Consider the following 20,890-nt stretch of genomic DNA (forward strand, 5'->3'; position numbering starts at 1 on the left):
TGCCTGTGAAGCCTAAAAACCCAGGTTTGATTTTCCAAGTCCCATATAAGCCAGATGCACATGCATCTGGAGTTTGTTTGCAATGGCTAGAGGTCCTGGCATGCCCATTCTCACACACACACTCTATCCTTCTCTCTGTCTCTAATAAATAAATAAATAAAAATAATTCTTTTAAAAAAAATATCGTCACCTTACAAGCACCCTGGAAGGTAATTGACACCACCTTCTATTGGTATTTGTCTCCTCTAACAGACCTCTCCATGAAGAGCTGTGTAAAGGAAGAGTTGACTCCTGGACCCTGTAGCTGGTTCTAATCCAGTACTGTGACCCCATCTGGTTTCCCTGGACCCCTCAGTGGGTGTAAGATAGAGATATTCAGTGTATGCTTGAGGACTTTTCTTGATCTGCTGTAAAGAACTAGGGGAAATGCCTGATGGTACCTTGTACTGTTGTATAGACAATAGGTTGGCCACACAGGGCTGTCCAGTTACAACGCTTTCTCTGTGGGATACCAGAGAGTATTGGGTCAGATTTTTTTTTTTTTTTTTTTGGCCATTTTGAACGAAAGCCATCCTGAAATTGGACTGATACCCGAAGCAGTTTGTATGCAGTTACTGCCCTTATGCTGTATAACAAGTACTGGTCACTTCCTTTGCCTTTAAGGAACAGTAATTGCTGTGTAGCACCATGAGTGTTTTATCAGAGGCTAGAACAGAGTGCCTTTGCAGTGAAGAATGAAGGAGGCAGAGGTGGGAGACTTCACAGACCTAAAGGGCTCCTGGTCTCTTGAGAAGTCTTCTTGCCTGGGGAAAGTGCCTAATTGGAGAAAGAAAAAAAAAAGTGTGTGAATATCCATCTTTGGGCTGGTGAGATTGCTTAGTGGTTAAGGCATTTGCCTGCAAAGCCAAAGGACCCCAGACCACATAAACCATACGCACAAGGGGTCGCATGTATCTGGAGTCTGTTTGCAATGGCTGGAGGCCCAGGCACACCCATTCTTTCTGTCTCCTCTGTCCCTCTCTCTCTCCCTGTTTCTCAAATAAATAAACAAAACCATCATTTAAAAAACATTGCTCTCTAAATGGGTATGTGTATGCCTATTTATGCCGCTCTCACTTTTCGTTCCAGAAGTCTCTTTTCAGATGGCGGTGACTGCTAGGGACTCTCAGAACTCATCAGAGTGCTGGGAAGAAGTGGCGGCTGCCGGCCCAGCACTGCATGAGACATGCACATGGCATCCTGCAATGGCACAGGGTCTGTCCTGGGAGAGGCGGCAGAAAGAGCGTAAGAGCCATGGGCAGAGGGAGCACCGTGAAGTGCTGCCTCCCCAACACAAGTTGGTCATACTCATGACCTCACAGCGGCTGTCATTATCTGCATAAGGCTTGGTTAATGTTGAGCCCACCAACAGGTTGTCTTGGATGATAGAGGAAGGCAAAGAGAGAGAGAGAGAGAGAGAGAGATCAATCTAGAAGAGGGAATATTAAGAAAAAAAGGGGTTCAGTGAAGGGAAACAAGGGAAGGTGGTAGAAGAATATTATGTAAATTTTTAATAGTTTTTGCTTAAAAACAATTTTAAATATTAATATTTAATATGTGGTTTATTTTGGCTTACAGACTTGAGAGGATGCTCCAGGATAGCAGGGAAAATGATGGCATGAACAGAGGGTGGACATTTCTTCCTGGCCAACATAAGGTGGACAACATGAACAGGAGAGTGTACCAAACACTGGCATGAGAAAACTGGCTATAATACCCATAAGCCTAACCCCAACAATACACTGCCTCCAGGAAGTGTTAGTTCCCAAATCTCCATCAGTTGGGAACCTAGCATTCAGAACACCTAAGTTTATGGGGGACAACTGAATCAAACCACCACAATATTATTTGATACTAATATTTACTATTAAAACACCCACTATCCTACCACTGATAACCATTTTTAATATCTTGTTGCATTTCCTCCTGGTCTCTTATTGATAAAGTTGTATTTTACAAAATAATTCTGAAACTTCATTTTGAAGTCATTAAGTTCTGTGCCTCCTTATGTTTTCTTAAAGAAACAGCAGGGGAAAGAAAAGGGAAATAATGGATGGAGATAATCTCAGGTTAAGCTACATGATCACAGAACTCCAACCCATAAAAACAGAAATTAGTGGGCTGGAGGGATGGCTTAATGTTAAGGCACTTGCCTGCAAAGCCAAAGGACCCAGGTTCAATTCCCCAGGACCCACATAAGCCAGATGCACAAGATGGCACATGCATCTGGAGTTTGTTTGCAGTAGCTTGAGGCCCTGGCACACCCATTCTCTCTTTCTCTCTCATAAATAAATATAATTGTTTTTTACAAAACAGAAATTAATGTATGAACTTTAAATTAGGAAGGGGATTGGCAACATACACATTTCTTCCTTTACTCTTAGGTTAACAGAAATTTCCTAAAAGTAATTTTCTTTGAAGCGTCACCAGGCCATGGACAGATTGAATCAATTTAAACTTATTATTAACTCTTACGCAGAATAGTAAGAAAGTAGACAAGGGAAAAATTTAAGACACATTCCCCTACAAAGAAGCCACAGGGTGACTGTCATCTGACTTTCTGAGTCATTTGGCCCCGAAGAAAAAGGGAACTTCGTACCAACATTGACAGGCTCGTGATGTTTGGTACCGTTAGGAATTTGGACCTGAAAGCCAAAGTGTGAAGAGTACTTTAAGTTTGTGATATGATCTTGTGGTGAGACCTTCTGTATAAATGGCTTTAAAAAAAACTAAACTCATTACCACAGCAACTGTGCAGAATTTTCATATGGAGTCATAGAGCTCACTGTATTTCTATTTGCCAAATCCAAAGGAAAGCCTTATTATCCTTACTACTTCATCTATTTGATCTTCCACCCCCTCTCATCTCCTAAAACCTTGTTCTTGCTGTCCCCTCCCCCCGCCCTGGAAATTATCCGCATTCCCTGTCCCCTGTACTCTTCCCTGAAACCCAGGTCTCTCCTCTTGCATTCTTAAATGACAGCTGTTTTCTCTCACTCGCCTACAGCGGACATAGCTTGCTGCTCATCGTCACCTTCAGACAGTGGCCTCATGTCTTCAGATGCTGAGTGCAGATGCCCATACCACCTGGCCTCACGCCCCGTGCTCTTAACTACAGCCTTCCAGACTTTCCTGGCTCACTCTCTTCTAGAAAGTACTGACATCTGGCTGTCATTCTCTCTAACACATGTTGATTTTAATGTCCTTACTGAAGAGCCTTCCCTGTCTCTGGCCTGGAAAAACAAAAACACATGATTATCTCAAATAGATAAAGAAATGACATTTGACAGACTCCAATAACTGCATGATAAAAGTCGTAAAGAGACTGGGAATAGAAGGAATATATCTCAAGATAACAAAAGCTATATACAATAAACCTACAACCAGTATTATACTAAATGGAGAAAAGTTTGAAACATTCACACTAAAATCAGGAGCAAGACAAGGGTGTCCACTTCTTCCACTCTTATGCAATACAGCACTGGAAATCTTAGCTGTATCAATAAGACAAGAGACACAAATTAAAGGGATACAAATAGGAAAAAGTCAAATTATTATTTGCAGATGATAGGAGATTCTGTACATAAGGAACCATATAGACTACCAGAACTGACAAGCACAGCAAAGTAACAGGATACAAAATTAACATACAGAAATCAATAGCCTTTCTCCATACCAACAACAAACATGCTAAAAATGAAATTGGGGAGAAATGTCTTTCACAACTGGCCCCCCAGAAAATACCTTAGACTAAACCTAAGTGAGGAAGTGGAAGACCTCTATAATGAAAACTTTAAAACACTCAAGAGAAATTCAAGAACACTCTAGGAAATGGAAAGACATCCCATGTTCATGGACTGGAAGAATCAATATTGTGACTATGACCATCTTACCAAAAGCAATATATAGATTTAATGCAATCATCATTAAAATTTCAATGGCATTCTTCATGGAAATAGAAAAGGCAAACCTAAAATTCATTTGGAGGCACAAACAACCTGTAATTACCAAAGCATTCCTGAGTAACAAAAATAAGGCTAGAGGTATCACTACACCTGATTTTAAAGTATATTACTGAGCCATCAAAAGAAAACATTATGGTACTGGTACAAAAAAAAACAGGTAGAGCTGGAGAAATAGCAGTTAAGACACTTGCCTGTGAAGCCAAAGGACCCATGTTTGACTTCCCAAATCCCACATAAGCCAGACACACAAGATGATGCATGCTCAGAGCTGCACAGGCACACAAGGTGGCATAGCCACCCAGAGTTTGATTACAGTGGGTGGAGGCCATGGCATGCCAGTTTTCGTTCTCTTTCTCTCATCAAAAGGGGCTTGCCTCAAAAAAAAAAAAAAAAAAAAAAAAAAAGACAAGTAGCCAGGCATGGTGGTACAGGCCTTTAATCCCAGCACTCAGGAGGCAGAGGTAGGAGGACTGCTGTTAGTTCGAGGCCACCCTGAGACTACATAGTAAGTTCCAGGTCAGCCTGGACCAGAGTGAGACCCTACCTCAGAAAACCAAAAAAAAAAAAAAAAAAAGACAAGTAGATCAATGGAATAAAATAGAGGACCCAGCTATAAACCAAGCAGCTACAACCATCTGATTTTTGACAAAAATGCAGAAAATACTGACTGGAGAAAAGACAATCTTTCACAAATGTTTCTGGGAAAACTGAATACATATGTATGTAGAAAAATGAAACTAGATATTTACCTGTCTTCATGCACAAGAATTAACTCCAAATGGATGAAAGACCTTACTATCAGACCTGAAACTTTGAAGCTGCTAGAGGAAAAGATTGGGAGAAACACCTTAAGATATAGACATAGGCAAGGACTTTCTGAATAGAACTCCAGTCACTCAGGAAATAAGGCCAATGAGCAACCAATGGGACCTCATGAAATAGTAGACACTGTTAATGAGCAAAGAGGCAGCCTACAAAATGGGAGAAAATCTTTGCCAGCTATACCTGATGGAGGATTAATATCTAGGATATAACAAAAACTGGAAAAAAAAATCCAGATGTAATAGCACATGCCTTTAATCCCAGCACTCGGGAGGAGGCAGAGGTAGGAGGATTGCCTTGAGTTCAAGGCCACCCTGAGACTACATAGTGAATTCCAGGTCAGCCTGGGCTAGAGTGAAACCCTATCTCAAACCCCCCCGCAAAAAGAAAGAGAGAAGGAAAGAAACCATATAACCCAAACAAAAAAAATGAGGAAGGTAGAATGGAGGGCTTTAGGGGAAGGAATATTTACATAACTACAGGGCCTCCAGTGGGGTCCTGGGGAACCAAACCAGGGTCTTTAGGCTTCATAGGCAAATGCCTTAACTGCTAAGCCATTTTCCCAGCCCAGTTTTATTTTGTTGTTGTTTGTTTGTTTCTTAAGACAGTGTTTCGCTTTATAGTCCAGACTGGCTTAGAACTTACTATATTTCCTGCTGGCCTTGAACTACTTATATCAGTCCTCCTGCCTCAGCCTCTCAAGTGCTACCCTTGCAGGAATGAGCCACCATGCCTGGCAAGACTAGCTTTTCAAGCAATATGGTATGCAAAACATTTTCAGATTTCTATGGAAAATATGTACAATGAGATTAAAACGTTGGACTGTTTCAGTCATCCACCAATATGCTGATGCTATGGAAAAAGATGAAAGGGTGGCTAAATTATAGTTCTGACTGAGAGAGAGTGGTGAGGAATGGAAAGATAACTCCTGTTGTTCCTTCTACATAAAACCACATGATAAGTAGAGAAGCCAGACTCTCAGAGTTGGAGTGATTCCGAGTCTCAGAGTCTGGAGTGACTCCAGAGCAAATCCATTAGGATGCATTTGCCAGAAATATTTAGGCAAGCTACATAAACCACAAAAAAGACCAAAGAACCTGGATCAAGGCCATCTGTGACACAAATCTGAGGAGAAAGCATGTTGTGTACAGTTGCAAAAGTTCCATGTTGCAAGGTAAAAGCGTTAGAGCCCGTATGTATGAAGTATGTAGGAATCAGCAGCATGTGATGTGGGCTAGGAAACTGTGCTCAAAATAGATCTAAGTCCACAGTTAAATCAGCTTCAGGCAGGAGATACAGTAGAGAAACATTGTAAAGGGATTCCATTTCTCCCCAGGGCTGCTTCTGCAAATGCTACCTCCTTGTGTCCTACACAGATGACATTGTGAGTCTCTCCCATTTTTTATAAACTTCTTTTTAGTCACTTTAAGATCATAAAATGTTATCTAAGGCATTCTTAGGTCATTAAAATTCTAGTTTTAGTACTCATATAATCATAAACTGTATGAGCTTAAAGTTTCTTCTCTCCTCAGTGGAGACGTGCCCTGGGGTTAGGGGTTGGAAAGCAAATGCATTCTCTGTGGCCTTGCCTCTGCTTACCAGCTCACTGCACATGGCATCTGCCCTTCATGCCATCTGTCATTCATCTCTGTGTCAGGGCTGCAGAGCTGGCTCAGTGGGTAACATGCTTGCTATGCAAGCATGAAGACCTGAGTTTGTATCCTCAGCACCACAGAAAAGTTTGTAGAACATACCAGTTATCCCAGCACTGAGGAGGTGAGTGCCAGTGAAAGACCCTGTCTCAAAAAAAAAAAAAAGATGGAGGACTGGAGAGATGGCTTAGTGGTTAAGACACTTGCCTACGAAGCCTAAGGACCCTGGTTCAGTTCTCCAGTATCCACGTAAGCCAGATGCACAAGGTGGCACATGTGTCTGGAGTTCACTTGCAGTAGCTTGAGGCCCTGGCACACCCATTCTCTCTCTTTCTCTCTAACAAATAAATAAAATAAAAAAATAAGATGGAGAGCAATTGAGGATGACACTCAACATTGACTTCTGGTCTCCCCATGCACACATGTACACATACATATCAACACCAAGACACACGTACATGCACACCAAGTGCTCATGTACACACATACACACACACACACCCCAAAATTAAAACATAAAGTGTGTAAAAGCATGTTGTAGTGAAGCCTGTTCTTTTTCTTTCTTCCTTTTTTTTTTTTTCAAGGTAGGGTCTCACTCTAGCCCAGGCTGACCTGGAACTCTTTTGTATTTTATTTTTAATAATTTATTTATTTAGAGAGAACGAGAAAGACACAGTGAGAAAGAATCAGCCACTGCAATAGAACTCCAGATGATTGTGCCACCTAGGGGACATGTGCAAACTTGCACTTGCCTAACCTTTTTGCGTCTGGCTTACATGGAATCTGGAGAATCAAACATGGGTCCTTAGACTTCTCAGGCAAGCGCCTTAACTGCTAAGCCATCTCTCCAGCCCTGACCTGGAACTCTTGAACTCACAGCAGTCCTCTTCCAGAGTGCTGGAATTAAAGGTGTGTGCCACCATGCATGGCTGAAGCCTGTTTCTAATGAAATTTAAAATAAAACTGGACTATTTTTCAAACCCGTCTTAAGGAAGAACAACTTGGACACTGAGCATCTCCAGGTTTTGTGCTTGGTAGAGAGGGGCAAGGTCCAGGTGGCTGGGTTGGATCTGGGACTGGGAGACCAGCTTTGAAAGTTCTTCACTGAGTTTCCAGGGTGTTTCTGCAAAGCTCACACCCACTGAGCTAGGCAACCCACCAGTTCTCTCTCCTGCTGCCTTGTAGTGTATGATCCCTAAAGACAGGTATTTGGGTTGGCTGGCTCACTCCTGGGAGGCAGAGCTCTCTCTGGACCTAACTGTTTATTTACTTGAGAGAAAGACAGAAGAAGAGGCATATTAGAATGAGAGAGAATGGTTGTGTCTGGGCCTCCAGCCACTGCAAATGAACTCCAGATGTGTGTGCCACTTGTGCATTTGGTTTACATGGGTACTAGGGAATTGAACCTAGGTCCTTAGATTTGCAGGCAAGCACTTTAGCTGCTAAGCCATCTCTCCAGCCTGTAGGGTGGATTTTCTAACCCAGCTCCATTGCTGGGATTATAGCTAGTGGGCAGAGGGCCTGGTAGGCTTGCATGAGAGGTTAGATAGAAACATGGGCTATTGACAAAAAAAAGTGGAGGGGCTGAAGAGATGGCTTACCGTTTAAGGCGCCTGTGAAGTCTAAGGACCCAGGTTCAATTCTCCAGGTCCCATATAAACCAGATGCACATGGTGGCACATGTTTCTGGAGTTCGTTTGCAGTGGCTAGAGGACCTGACATGCCCATTCTCACTCTCTCCCTCTTTCTCTCTGTCTCTAGTAAATAAATAAAAATAAAATATTGCTTTAAGAAAAAGGTGGAGGCACCTTCCAAGGCTCAGGATCTATTACGGAAGAGGTGGCAGAAAGAATATAAAAACCAAAGGAAAGGTAGGACTCCTTACAACGTGCTCCCCCCCAGACACAAAATGGCCTGGATATTCATGAACTCACAGTGCCCAACACTACCTACACAAGACCAACATAATAGGAGGAAAAGATCGTGACATCAAAATAAAAGAGAGACTAATTGAGAAGGGGAGGGATATGATGGAGAATGGAGTTTCAAAGGAAAAGTGGTGGGAAGGAGGGTATTACCATGGGATATTTTTTATAATCATGGAAGTTGTTAATAAAAAATTTTTTTTAAAGTGGAGGATGAATAAAAAGGTGGTTGTGCCAGGTGTGGTGGCACACACCTTTAATCCCAGCACTCGGAAGGCAGAGGTAGGAGGATTGCCATGAGTTCAAGGCCACCCTGAGACTACAGAGTGAATTCCAGGTCAGCCTGGGCTAGAGCAAGGCCCTACCTCAAAGAAGAAGAAAAAAAATCCCAACAAAGGGAACGTATTCAGGAGGAAGCTGATAATGGGGTCCAGCAGAGGTGGACGGGAACTATCCATGGCATTTTGTGACCTGTCTGAGATAACCATCTGAAGAGGCAGGAAGGAGTGGCACCTGGAAGGGGCACCAGAGTTGGAAGGAGTGCTGAAGGACAGCAGGGAGGACAAAAAGGTCAAGGGAAGCTGTGCACACTCAGGACTGGATGCGTAAGCCACAGGCAGCAGGAGAAGACAGACAAAATGAGGGACTGACAATATTGCCTGGGCACTTGTCAAGAAATACAGCAGGCTTAAGGTGTATAGCGTGCAATCCCAGCACTTGGCAGGTGAGGCAGGAGGATCAGTTCAATGTCATCCTTGACCACACAGCAAATCCGAGCTCTGCCTGGATTACATGAGACCCTGTGTCAAAAACAAAACAAGGGCTGGAGAGATGGCTTAGCAGTTAAGGTGCTTGCCTACAAAGACAAAGGACCCAGGTTTGATTCCCCAGGCCCCACGTAAGCCAGTTGCACAAGGTGGCACAAGCATCCTTTGCAGTGGCTGGAGGCCTTGGTGCACTCATTCTCTCTCACTCTCTGCCTCTTTTCTCTCTGAAATAAATAAATAGAAATAAGATATATTTAAAAAGACAAAATCTCCCACTCATGTGGAGAATGGAGAGCGGGAGGCGGGATGAGGGGTGAAAAGCTAGCCCAAAGCCAGGCAGTTCCTGCCTGCAGGCCCTCCAGCCCCGGCTCCGCTCCAGCCCCGGCTCCGCTCCAGCCCGGGCTCCGCTCCAGCCCCGGCTCCGCTCCAGCCCCGGCTCCGCTCCAGCCCGGGCTCCGCTCCAGCCCCGGCTCCGCTCCAGCCCCGCCCTTCTGGGGGCGTGGCCACCGGCCCCCGCCCGCTGCGCGGTCACGTGATCTGTCAGTTCGCCCGCTGCAGGGAAATGGCCGCCGGGTGTGGCGCGGGCGAGACGTCGAGAGACGCGATCTTGTCCTGTGGTGTCCTGTGACACGGCCGGCCGGCGGTGCAGCGGGAGCCAGGGGTCTGCCAAGCTGGTAGACGCAGTCGTGCAGCCTGCGGAGACGGTCAGTGCGGAGGTGACGGGTGGAGGGCAGGGTCGGCGCCGCGGGCCGTGGAGCTGAGGCTCGGGCGGGACGTACGGAGGCCGGGAGGGGATGGGGCGGGGAGGCCCTGCGGCGGGCGCAGCCCTGGTCCTGTGCGACTCCATCGCTCCTTTGTCCTGTGCAGGATTTTTAAACGCCTTGCAAAAGGAAAAAAAAAAAAAAACAGCAAATCCTGAGGACGCGTCCATGATTTTGTCAGCCAGCAAGGATGGAATTTGTCTTTTTGTTTTTCAAATTGCTTTAAGCCTTTTAAATATATTTTTTAATAACTATGATACTGCTTCTGCTCCCTAGATAGGCTGCTTGTTTGTTTGTTTTTAATGCAATTTTATTTGCTTTTCAGAAATCCCTATTTTATTGGGCTAGCTGGGGTGCGGCTCAGGAAACACCTTTTGGGGTGATTGCGACATGTTTGTCCTTGCCCACTTTTGACAACATAAGAAATCAGACATTTAAATTTAAAAAAAAAACAAAAAACTGTACTTTAAAAAAAAAGAAGCATGGTTGGATATCTGCAGTGCTAAGGTTAAAAAAAAAAAAAAACCTTGGTAGGGTGCATTCTTTGTTCTCTAGCTTGACTAGAATGGACTACTTCGGCAGAATCAGTTTGGAGTGCTTGTTAAAATGCCAGTTGCTGAGCAGCTACATAGATTACTGAATGGGGTTCTCTGGGGGAAGAGACTGTATGTAATGTTTGACCAGCTTTACAAATTTTGCTATGTACCAGTTTAAGAATCTTTTTATGCTTTGTGAATGGATTTCCACATTTCTCATTGAGCCTCATGATTTCCAGAATTCTTATTTCTTGGAGAGTATTTAACCTTCAGTTTGGCCAAAGCACCCCACAGCCCCACTCACCCAGGCGAAATGGTGGCAGGTTAGCAGGTCTGTCAGCAAAACCATCTCCAGCCTCATGCTGTTTAGTCATCTTTGACCTCCACCCCCTCTCCAGTTACATGATTTATTTTTCCATCCATAGTATCTCCTTTGGGTATTTTGGTGGTTCAGAAAACTCAAATACTTGGGATTTTGTGTTGTTGAAATTATGCTTCCATTTATTTTCCCACTGCCAGGCCCCTCTCCTCTAGGCAAGCTGGCTGTTTTGGTGAATCCCTGACTGGTGACTAGAGTTCTGTTGTCCAGTCTTGGTTGTGAATGCATGCACTGCTACGAGATGAATTTTTCTGGGATTCTGTATGAGTGTGCTGCCCCCTTTCTGCTTTTGCTGAAGCGCTGCACAAGCCCCTATGTTAGGACTGTTTAGGAGGCGCAAAACAGCCCAGTGTGGTGGTGAACGCCTTTAATCCCAGCACTCTGGAGGCAGAGGTGGGAGGATAGCTGTGAGTTCAAGGCCACCCAGAGACTACATAGTGAATTCCAGGTCAGCCTGAGCTAGAGTGAGACCCTGCCTCAAAAAAAACAAAAAAAAAGAAGGCACAAAACAGAACCCTCAGGGAAAAGGAAACCTACTGGACTGAGTGAATGAGAGTTCAGGAACACAGCCACGTAACTCCATGTCCTCTGCTTCTCTCAGGGGCCATACTTAGGGAGGGTCCCTCTGTTCATAGCTGTGTTCTCTCCCTATGACCACCTGCCTCAAAATCTAATTAGTTAGTCAAGTTGACAGTTTTTAAGATTCTCAGTTTATTCTAGGCCCGTCATAGATTCTGGAGACATAAGAACAAAGCAGAAACAACCTTGATCCGTGAAGAGATACAGAGCTAAATGGCTGTCATTTTCTAGTCGTGGCTCTCACTTTGCAGTTAATATCCAACTCAGATCATGCTCACCGGGGTGTGTGGTACATCGTAACTCAGTCAGCACGCTCCAGGCCGTTGCTTGGTGTACACTTACCTGGTGTGGGAAGGGGAGGAGGCTGCCAACAAAGACTCGCTGGAGAATTGACTTTATTTTGTAGGTCAGGCAAAAGTGGGTGGGGAGGAGATCCTGATGCCTGTGAAAGTAAGGAGAGTGACTTGAAGTTGACAGATAATTTCTGGGAATGACTAGAGAGCCAGGGGATGTGGAGCTAAGGGTATTGGTTTTGTTTTGTTTGTTGTTGTTTTATTTCTTTGAGGTAGGGTCTCACTGTAGCCCAGGCTGACCTTGGTTTTGTTTTGTTTGTTTGTTGTTGTTTTATTTCTTTGAGGTAGGGTCTCACTGTAGCCCAGGCTGACCCGAACTCACTCTGTACTTCCAGTCTTACCTCGAACTCAGAGCAACCCTTACTCTGCCTCCCAAGGACTCCTCCTTGAGCCACGAAGCCTGGCTTGGGTATTTTTAAAAAATATTTTATTTATTTATTTATTTGAGAAGGGGGGCAGGCGGACAGAGAGAGAATGGGTGCACCAGAGCCTTTAGCCACTGCAAACGAACTCCAGATGCATGTGCCTCCTTGTGCATCTGGATTACGTGGATCCTGGGTAATTAAACCAGGGTCCTTGGGCTTTGCAGGCAAACGTCTTAACCACTAAGCCATTTTGCCAGCCCGGTATCTGTTTTTAATAGAGAACAGAGCTTATTGAAGATTCATTTAAGAGGGAAAGTGGTCAAAGGGGAAAGTGTCAGGGGGGAAGGAGGGAATTACCATGGGATATTTTTTTTATAATCATGGAAGATGTTAATAAAAATTTTAACAAAAGAGGGAAAGTGGGGACTGGGGAGATGGTTCAGCAGATGCAAAACTTGCCAGCTTTGGTTTAATTCCCAGTACCCATGTAAAGCCAGATACACAAAATGGCTCATGCATCTGGAGTTTATTTGCAATGACAAGAGTGCCTGGTGTGCCTATATTCTCTCCCTTTCTCTCAAATAAATAAATAAATAAAGAGGGAAAGTGGGCCTAATTAAAAATGATGCTTGGACTGGAGAGATGGCAGGTGTTTGCCTGCAAAGCCTAACCACTCTAGTTCAGTTCCCTAGTGCCCATGTAAAGCCAGATGCACAAAGTGGCACACGTGTTTGGCGTTTGTTCCTTGCAGTGGCTAAAGGTCCTGGCATGTCCCTTCTCTCCTACCTCTCTCTCTCTCAAATGAAATAAAATAAAATAAAATAAAAGTGATGCTTTATTTGAGCCCCAGCACCTCCCCCCACACACACACATACTCAAAATTATGCTTCTGAGGGTAGGACTGGAAGATATGGCCTTTAAGAACATAATCTAAATTTTATTGGGTATGCTTGAGAATAAACTTGTTTTGCTTGTTTAGTTAGAAGTCTGGCTGATGGAATTACAGTTATGGCAGACTGTGTTCTCATTGAAAATAAGTGGGATGTCAGGTTTTCAGCCCAACAAACATGTATGAGTTCTTTCATATGTACAAGAAACTAAGGTGATTCTGAACTTGTGAAGGACTTATGAAGTTTCTCCCCTTAAGAAACTTTAACAATACAGAAGGGAAGGATGGATGTGCCATATTTCAAAGAGTATACTGTTGGACAGTCAGCAAAGCCCATCATGCTATTTGCCCCCCCCCCAAAACACAATTTAGAAAATCATTCAATAAGCCCTTATTACCCATCCCTAGCTCCAACAGTTACCACTGTCTTGCCAATCGTATTTCATGCATTTTCACCTTTGGCCATTACGCTTTTCTCTGCCTTCAGTAATTTAGATAACCAAGCCTCCATAAGGCAGGAATAATGTCTTATTCGGCTTGTCACAAACCATCCCATGAAGCGCTGCAAGTTATAGGTTGCCAATGAACTTTTGTTACATTGAACTGCCACTGCCGTAGCCATATAGAATCCATGCATTTTCATGTAATTATATGACAAAATAGATGATTTTTCTGTACAATGCTAGTTCAAAAAGCATCTTTTGGGTGGGTAGTTAAGGCAAAGCAGCTTCAATTTGTTTTTCAAAACTGTTTTACTAACATTTTTCTGCTTAAACTTAGTCTAAAGCAAGGATATAAATGATAACCTTTTTATGTTCTAAGCACTCAAAGGTGACACATGTATAAGTCATATAACAGAGTGTGGGAAGGAAGTAACAAGATTTGGAAAACTACAATTTTCATTCTTTGTTTTCATGAGTGGTAGATGTAGTGTAGCCACTTTTCTGTGCTCGCTCCGCTTTTGTGTGGCAGTGTGGTGGTGAGAGGTACTGACCCAGATTAAGGCTGTGTGTGCTTACATTTTATTATTTTTTATTTTGGGTAGAGTTTCGCTCTAGTCCAGGCTGACCTGGAATTCACTATGTAGTCTCAGGCTGGCCTCAGACACACAGCAATCCTCCTACCTCTGCCTCCCAAATGCTGGGATTAGAAGGGTGCACCACCACGCTCAGCTTAAAATTTTTATTTTTAAAGTAATTCTTTTTTTTTTCCCCAAGGTAGGGTCTTGCTCTAGCCCCGGCTGACTTGGAATTCACTACGTAGTCTCAGGGTGACTTTGAGCTCAGGGCAATCCTCTACCTCTGCCTCCCAAGTTCTGGGGTTGAAGGTACGGTGCCACCATGCCCAGCTTTGTTTGTTTGTTTGTTTTTTGAGGTAGGGTCTCCCTCTAGCTCAGGCTTACCTGTATGTAATCTTACGCTGGCCTTTAACTCACAGTGATCCTCCTACTGGAATTAAAGGCATGTACCACCACACCCAACTTAAAGTAAAGTAATTTTTAACTTTCAGAAACTTGTAAAAATAAAACATCAAGGACTCTTGTTGCCACCTCATAGTTAACACTTACAAAATTAAAATTCAGGTTGCAAATAGCTGAGGCATGGGGCCTGTTATTTACTTCTGTCCTTGCAGATATATTTGTACAAGTGTAATGTTAAAATGAAAATATATTTAATAGTAATTTGATTTATTTCCAACCTGAAATGATGTTGTCTGGTTTACTTTTAATAGGTGAAATAAAGATCTGTAGATTTCTGTGAAAATGTCGGTTCTAATATCACAGAGTGTGATAAATTATGTGGAAGAAGAAAATATCCCTGCTCTGAAAGCTCTTCTTGAAAAATGCAAAGATGTAGATGAGAGGAATGAGGTAAGGCCACATTTCTAAAATTTCTTTCCCAAGTATTTGTAGGCTTCCTATTCTTCATAAGATACCGTGCTAAGAATGAAGATGGGCTAGCGATAGAGGGCTGTATTCATGATATAATTATGATGATAAGAGATCATCAAGTTATACATCATAGGGCTGGAGAAAGAGCTTAGTGGTTAAAGTGCTTGCCTGTGAAACCTAAGGACCCAGGCTCAATTACCCAGAACCCATGTAAGCCAGATGCAAATATGGTGGTGCATGCGTCTGGAGTTCATTTGCAGTGGCTAGAGGTCCTGGTGCCCCCATTTTGTCTTTTTCCCCCTCGCTCTCTCTTTCCCTGCCTCTTTTTCTGATAAATAAATGTTAAAAAAAAAATACTTTGGGCTGAAGAGATGGCTTAGCAGTTAAGTGCTTGCCTGTGAAGCCTAAGGACCCCAGTTCAAAGCCTGATTCCCCAGGACCCACGTTAGCCAGATGCACAAGGGGGCACATGTGTCTGAAGTTCGTTTGCAGTGGCTGGAGGCCCTGGTGTGCCCATTCTCTCTCTATATCTGCCTCTTTCTTTATGTCTGTCTCTCTCAAATAAGCAAACATTAAAAAAAAGTACTTTGAGCTGGAGAGATGGCTTAGCAGTTAAGCGCTTCTCTGTGAAGCCTAAGGACCCCGGTTCGAGGCTCAATTCCCCAATACCCACGTGAGCCAGATGCACAAGGTAGCGCATGCATCTGAAGTTTGTTTACAGTGCTGGAGGCCCTGATGCACACATTCTCTCTGTTGCTCTCTCTCTCTGTCTCTCTGTTGCTCTCAAATAAACAACAACAACAAAAAAAATACTTCAAGTTGTTTTTGGAGTACATTTTAACCTATATAATTGATTAAATATTGAAGCTAGATTTCTGATTGACATTTTTTCCCCTCTAATGAATAATCAATATTCAGGGTTTGATTCCTGAAACCAGAGTGCTTCTGTGAAACTTATAGAATGTTTGAAACTTCATCTTCCTACAAATAAAGTAACTAGATTAAATTAGGAATTTTTTTTCAGTGAAGCCTCAACTTTCTTCCTTGGTCATTTGCAGACCTTGGAGTTTTAGTGCTGTCCAGTTATTGGAGGAAGTATAACCCTTTCAGAGTGACAGTTTTAAAGAGTGATGATTACTTGAGTCTCATTCCCACAAATAAGTAGAAATGGGATCTTAGCAATCAATAAGAAGGAAAAAAAATACTTGAATTAGGCATATAGAACTGAGACAAAGGAGGTACCTTCATTTGGTGCATAGTGTGTTTGTTTCCTTGTAGGTAGCAGAGAACCCCACCATACACACCCACACTACTGTTATAACAGTGTACCACAGACTAGGTAATGTCTGAGCAGCGGTTTCTTTCTGTGGCTTTAGAGGTTAGGAAGTCCAAGAGGAAGGCAAGAGGAAGGCACCTGGTGAGAGCCTTCTTGCTGAATCCTAGAAGGGCAGAAAGCATTTTACACTGGGGAGAGCACAGGAAAGAGAATGAGAGGAGGGAAGACAAAGTCACCATTTATTCAGGTTGTCACTCTTACTGTGATGGGTTTCACCATTCATGTGGTCTGAGCTCCTCGTCCCTGCATCTCATCACTGCTCCATTGAGTTCCCAGCACATGAACTTTGAGGGCTCTATTTGAACAGTAACAAGGGGTTAGGTGGGTTTTGTAATACTTTTTTTTTTTTTTTTTTGGAAAGCAGTAGGCTTGGAATTTGTAGAAAGGACCTTTCATGATTGTTTTTCATAAAAACAAAGGATAGAGTTTCCATTAAAGTAAGTTACTCATTACAACTGTAGTTACTAGGGTAGTTAAACATGAAGTAGAAAATTCTATAAATAGTCTTTAAGACTCAACTGAACTTGTCTTTTGAAATCTAATAAAACTTCCTGGCAACCTTTCCTGAAACTACCTGTGTGGTGGGACACCAGAGGTTTTTCAGTAAAGACTTGCTTTGGCTTACACACAGTGACTTTCAAAACAATGATTTAGACAAATGAAGCCTTTCATTTTTTCACTTGACGAAACAGACTCACTCGAAGGTTTGGGGAGAGGCTTCAGGGCACCCTGAGGAGCGAGGATCTCTTTGGCTTTGCTGGCCACTTGTATTTGGGCCAGCTGTCTCGCCTCAGTCATTGTGGTAGAGCTCTGGCCGTCTGTCCATGGCAGAGAAAAGGGTGCAGGCCAGCTGAACTGCTTGAGAAGGTTTGCCCGCCAAACCAGCTGAAAACAAGAGTCGCAGGATCGTTGCCAGCCACCAGCCAGGCTGAACCATGTGGGACTTTTTAGCTGAGCATGTAACCACTCTCACAAAATCCTGTCCTTGTGCATGCTGGGTAGGCAGCTGACAGTTTCCATAAGAGGAAGCTATCACTGTTCACGTCTTTCATGTGATAAGTAGTCCTAATCAATCACGTTAAAGCCATCTTATTTGTATTATAAAGATTTATGTACGTCTTAATATCTTAGTCTAATGAGTAAGTTCATCCCATCTGTCCCATCTGTGTGAAATACCTGAAATACAACTGTGATGTCAAGACCAAAAAATTCTTCTGAGTCGTTGGAATTATTTTAAAGACTATTATATAAATTCATGCATCATCAGGGCCTTGGATTCAGAGTTTCTTGGCTCTAATATCTGTATTGTACCAATGGATTTTTAAAAAATACTTTATTTTTATTTATTTATTTGACAGAGAAAGAGGGAGACAGAGAGAGAGAGAGAGAATGGGCATGCCAGGTCCTCCAGCCACTGCAAACGAACTCCAGACGCATGTGCCCCCTTGTGCATCTGGCTAATGTGGGTCCTGGGGAATCGAACCTGGGTCCTTTGGCTTTTCAGGCAAACGCTTTAACCTCTAAGCCATTCCTTCTAGCCCTGTACCAATGGATTTTTATAATATCCTTTAATTTTGATAGATTAGAAGGGAAGAAGGTATGTTTCAAATTCTCCATTCTTTTGTGCATGTTAAGCAACTAACTGCCTTGCCATTGATCTATATACCCAGCCTATGACTTTAAGTTACTAGTAAACCAAATTTAAAGGTTGAAAGCTGCTTATAAATTAAAGAACTAAGCCGGGCATGGTGGCACACACCTTTAATCCCAGCACTCAGGAGGCAGAGGTAGGAGGATCATCATGAGTTCTAGGCCACCCTGAGACTACAGAATGAATTCCAGGTCAGCCTGAGCTAGAGTGAGAGACCCTGCCTCGAAAAACCAAAAAACAAAAAATCAACAACAAAACAATTAAAGAACTAGTACATAACATACCTTCATGAAAACTCAAGCATGATAATCTTTTTTTTCAATATTTTATTTTTATTTATTTGTTTATTTACTTGAGAGAGAGACAGAGAAAGGGAGAATGGGCACACTAGGGTCTACAGCCACTGCAAATGAACTCCAGATGCATGCACCACCTTGTGCATCTGGTTTACATGGGTCCTGGAGAATCGAACCAAGGTCCTTTGGCTTTGCAGGCAAACGCCTTAACCACTAAGCCATCTCTCCAGCCCAAGCATGGTATTCTTAACAGAGTTTTCAGTGGAGCATACCACCTCACCACATCCCATCTTATATTCCCTAGTGTGGCCAGACTCCTCTGATGATAGCTGCTGAGCAGGGCAACCTGGAAATTGTGAAGGAGCTGATTAAGAACGGAGCCAACTGCACTCTGGAAGACTTGGTATGTGCTAAGGAACTTACTCCTCATCCTCTTTTCCTTGGCTAAAGATTGTGCTTTCAGAAATACGTATCCTGTGCAACATCAGGGTTGTTTTTTTTTTTGAAGCATTTCCTCTGAATTTTTCTGTGTTCTTTGAATTGTTCTGAGGATTTGGTGGTTATCTTTTCTCCTCTTTAAAAAACATAGTATGTAATTAGTGGTCCAGGGAGAAGACTGAACAAACAGTTATGAAAGTATGTGTATGCTATTAGTATCGATACAAGTAGATAGCTAAATTCTTAAAGCTTCACATAGTTGCAGTCTTTTTAATTAAGTGGCCATTTTAACTAAATCATTTCCATAAAGAAAAAATAGGGTACTTGTATCCTTTATTTTAAAAATAAAGGAGAATAATAGTTCTTTATCACATTATTTCTTCCCTTCTTTTTGGTTTTTCGAGGTAGGGTCTCACTTTAGCTTAGGCTGACCTGGAATTTTACTGTGTAGTTTCAGGCTGGCCTCAAACTCACAGCAACCCTCCTACCTCTGCCTCCCAAGTAGTGGAACTAAAGGCATGCACCACCACCCCTGGCTATTACATTATTTCTCTACTTGCCATATGAGGTAGCTGTGCTTTAATAGCCTTTGTGTGTGTTTTCACATCTGTTTATGGGCTCTTTAATTTAAGTTTGTAGTTGCAGTTGCTTAGCTGCAAGGATTATCCTTGAGGATTTGGTGGTTATCTTTTCTCCTCTTTAAAAAACATAGTATGTAATTAGTGGCCCAGGGAGAAGACTGAACAAACAGTTATGAAAGTATGTGTATGCTATTAGTATCGATACAAGTAGATAGCTAAATTCTTAAAGCTTCAGTATTGTCGTACAGAAACTTAGGGTAAGTCTTATTATGTCAGTTTGGTATGATCATTTGGTATGCCAATTCAAATATGTTTTCTTACTTTAGAATGTTGTTTCTGATTTTAAAACTTGCCATTTCGTATATGTGTCCTAGGATAACTGGACAGCACTTATATCTGCATCAAAAGAAGGGCACATCCATGTTGTGGAGGAGCTACTGAAGTGTGGGGTTGATCTGGAGCACCGTGACATGGTATGGGCATCGTCTATGACATTACACTCAGGGATGGCTGAAGAGTGAGGGACAGGTCACTGTAAAGGAATGTGGTTTTTGCCTTTAAAAACTCACTGTAAAAGGATGGGGCTGCTTTCCTACTTGCTGTGAGGGGACAGACACCAGCCAGCTTTATAAAGGCTCTCCTTTTTAAGTAAAAAAAATTATTATACTCATCAGCTGAGATATTATGAAGATTAATAGATAACTATGAAATTTTGTTTGTGTTTTTGTTTTTGGTCTTTTGGTTTTGGGGTTTTGTTTTGGTTTTGATTTTTCGAAGTAGGGTCTCATTCTAGCCCAGGCTAACCTGGAATATACTATGTAGTCTCAGTGTGGCCTCGAACTCACAGCAATCCTCCTACCTCTTGCTTCCTGAGTGCTGAGATTAAAGGCATGCGCCACCACGCCTGGCTTTGCTTTGTTTTGTTTTGTTTTGTTTTTCAAGGCAGGGTCTCACTCTAGCCCAGGCTGACCTGGAATTCACTTGTTCTCAGGATAGCTTCAAACTCACAGTGATCCTCCTACATCAGCCTCCCATGTGCTGGGATTAAAGGCATGCGCCACCACACCCGACAATACTGTATTTTTTAAAATATTTTATTTTTATTTATTTGAGAGAGGGAAAGAGGTAAAGTGAGAGAAAGAGAGAATGGGCATGCCAGGGTCTACAGCCACTACAAATGAACTCCAGATGCATGTGCCACCTTGTGCATCTGGCTTTTGTGAGTCCTGGTTAATCGAACCGAGGTCCTTTAGCTTTGCAGGCTAGCACCTTAACCACTAAGCCATCTCTGCAGCCCGATACTGTATTTTATGTCTAAGATGATATTTTAATTTTAATATTTTTAGGATTTGGGTTTGATATTGAAATGACCCTCAAGAATGTTTTAAACCCTGATGTTATAATGTCTCTCTTTTCAGTTTATTTTCAGAGTTTAAAATTCTAAACTCATTTTTCTTGATTTCTTTTCTTGGTTGTGGAACATTTATTTTTGAAAATGATCCAACTTTATATGCTCCCTTTTTTCTTCTTTAGGGAGGATGGACAGCTCTCATGTGGGCATGTTATAAAGGCCGAACTGATGTAGTTGAGTTGCTTCTTTCTAATGGTGCCAATCCAAGTGTTACTGGTCTGGTAAGCATTAACCAAAGAATAAATTTGTAATGT

The 20,890-nt window shown here is 42.6% G+C and overlaps 1 protein-coding gene across 6 annotated transcripts in view; it reads left to right on the forward strand.

Moving 5' to 3' along the window:
* Positions 1 to 9,715: 9,715 nt before the first annotated feature.
* Kidins220 (kinase D interacting substrate 220) overlaps positions 9,716 to 20,890 on the forward strand; it is a 101,866-nt gene continuing 90,691 nt past the window's right edge. For all 6 annotated transcript variants that reach the window (XM_045137618.1, XM_045137614.1, XM_045137616.1 and 3 more), the window contains exons 1-5: positions 9,716 to 9,874; positions 14,764 to 14,902; positions 18,511 to 18,609; positions 19,600 to 19,698; positions 20,759 to 20,857. In XM_045137618.1, coding sequence (XP_044993553.1) covers positions 14,795 to 14,902; positions 18,511 to 18,609; positions 19,600 to 19,698; positions 20,759 to 20,857 — 405 coding nt within the window. In that variant the 5' untranslated portion in view covers positions 9,716 to 9,874; positions 14,764 to 14,794. The remainder of the gene's footprint in view (positions 9,875 to 14,763; positions 14,903 to 18,510; positions 18,610 to 19,599; positions 19,699 to 20,758; positions 20,858 to 20,890) is intronic.

Source organism: Jaculus jaculus, chromosome 18 (genome assembly GCF_020740685.1).
Source record: "Jaculus jaculus isolate mJacJac1 chromosome 18, mJacJac1.mat.Y.cur, whole genome shotgun sequence".
In the NCBI taxonomy this organism is placed as follows: domain Eukaryota; kingdom Metazoa; phylum Chordata; class Mammalia; order Rodentia; family Dipodidae; genus Jaculus; species Jaculus jaculus.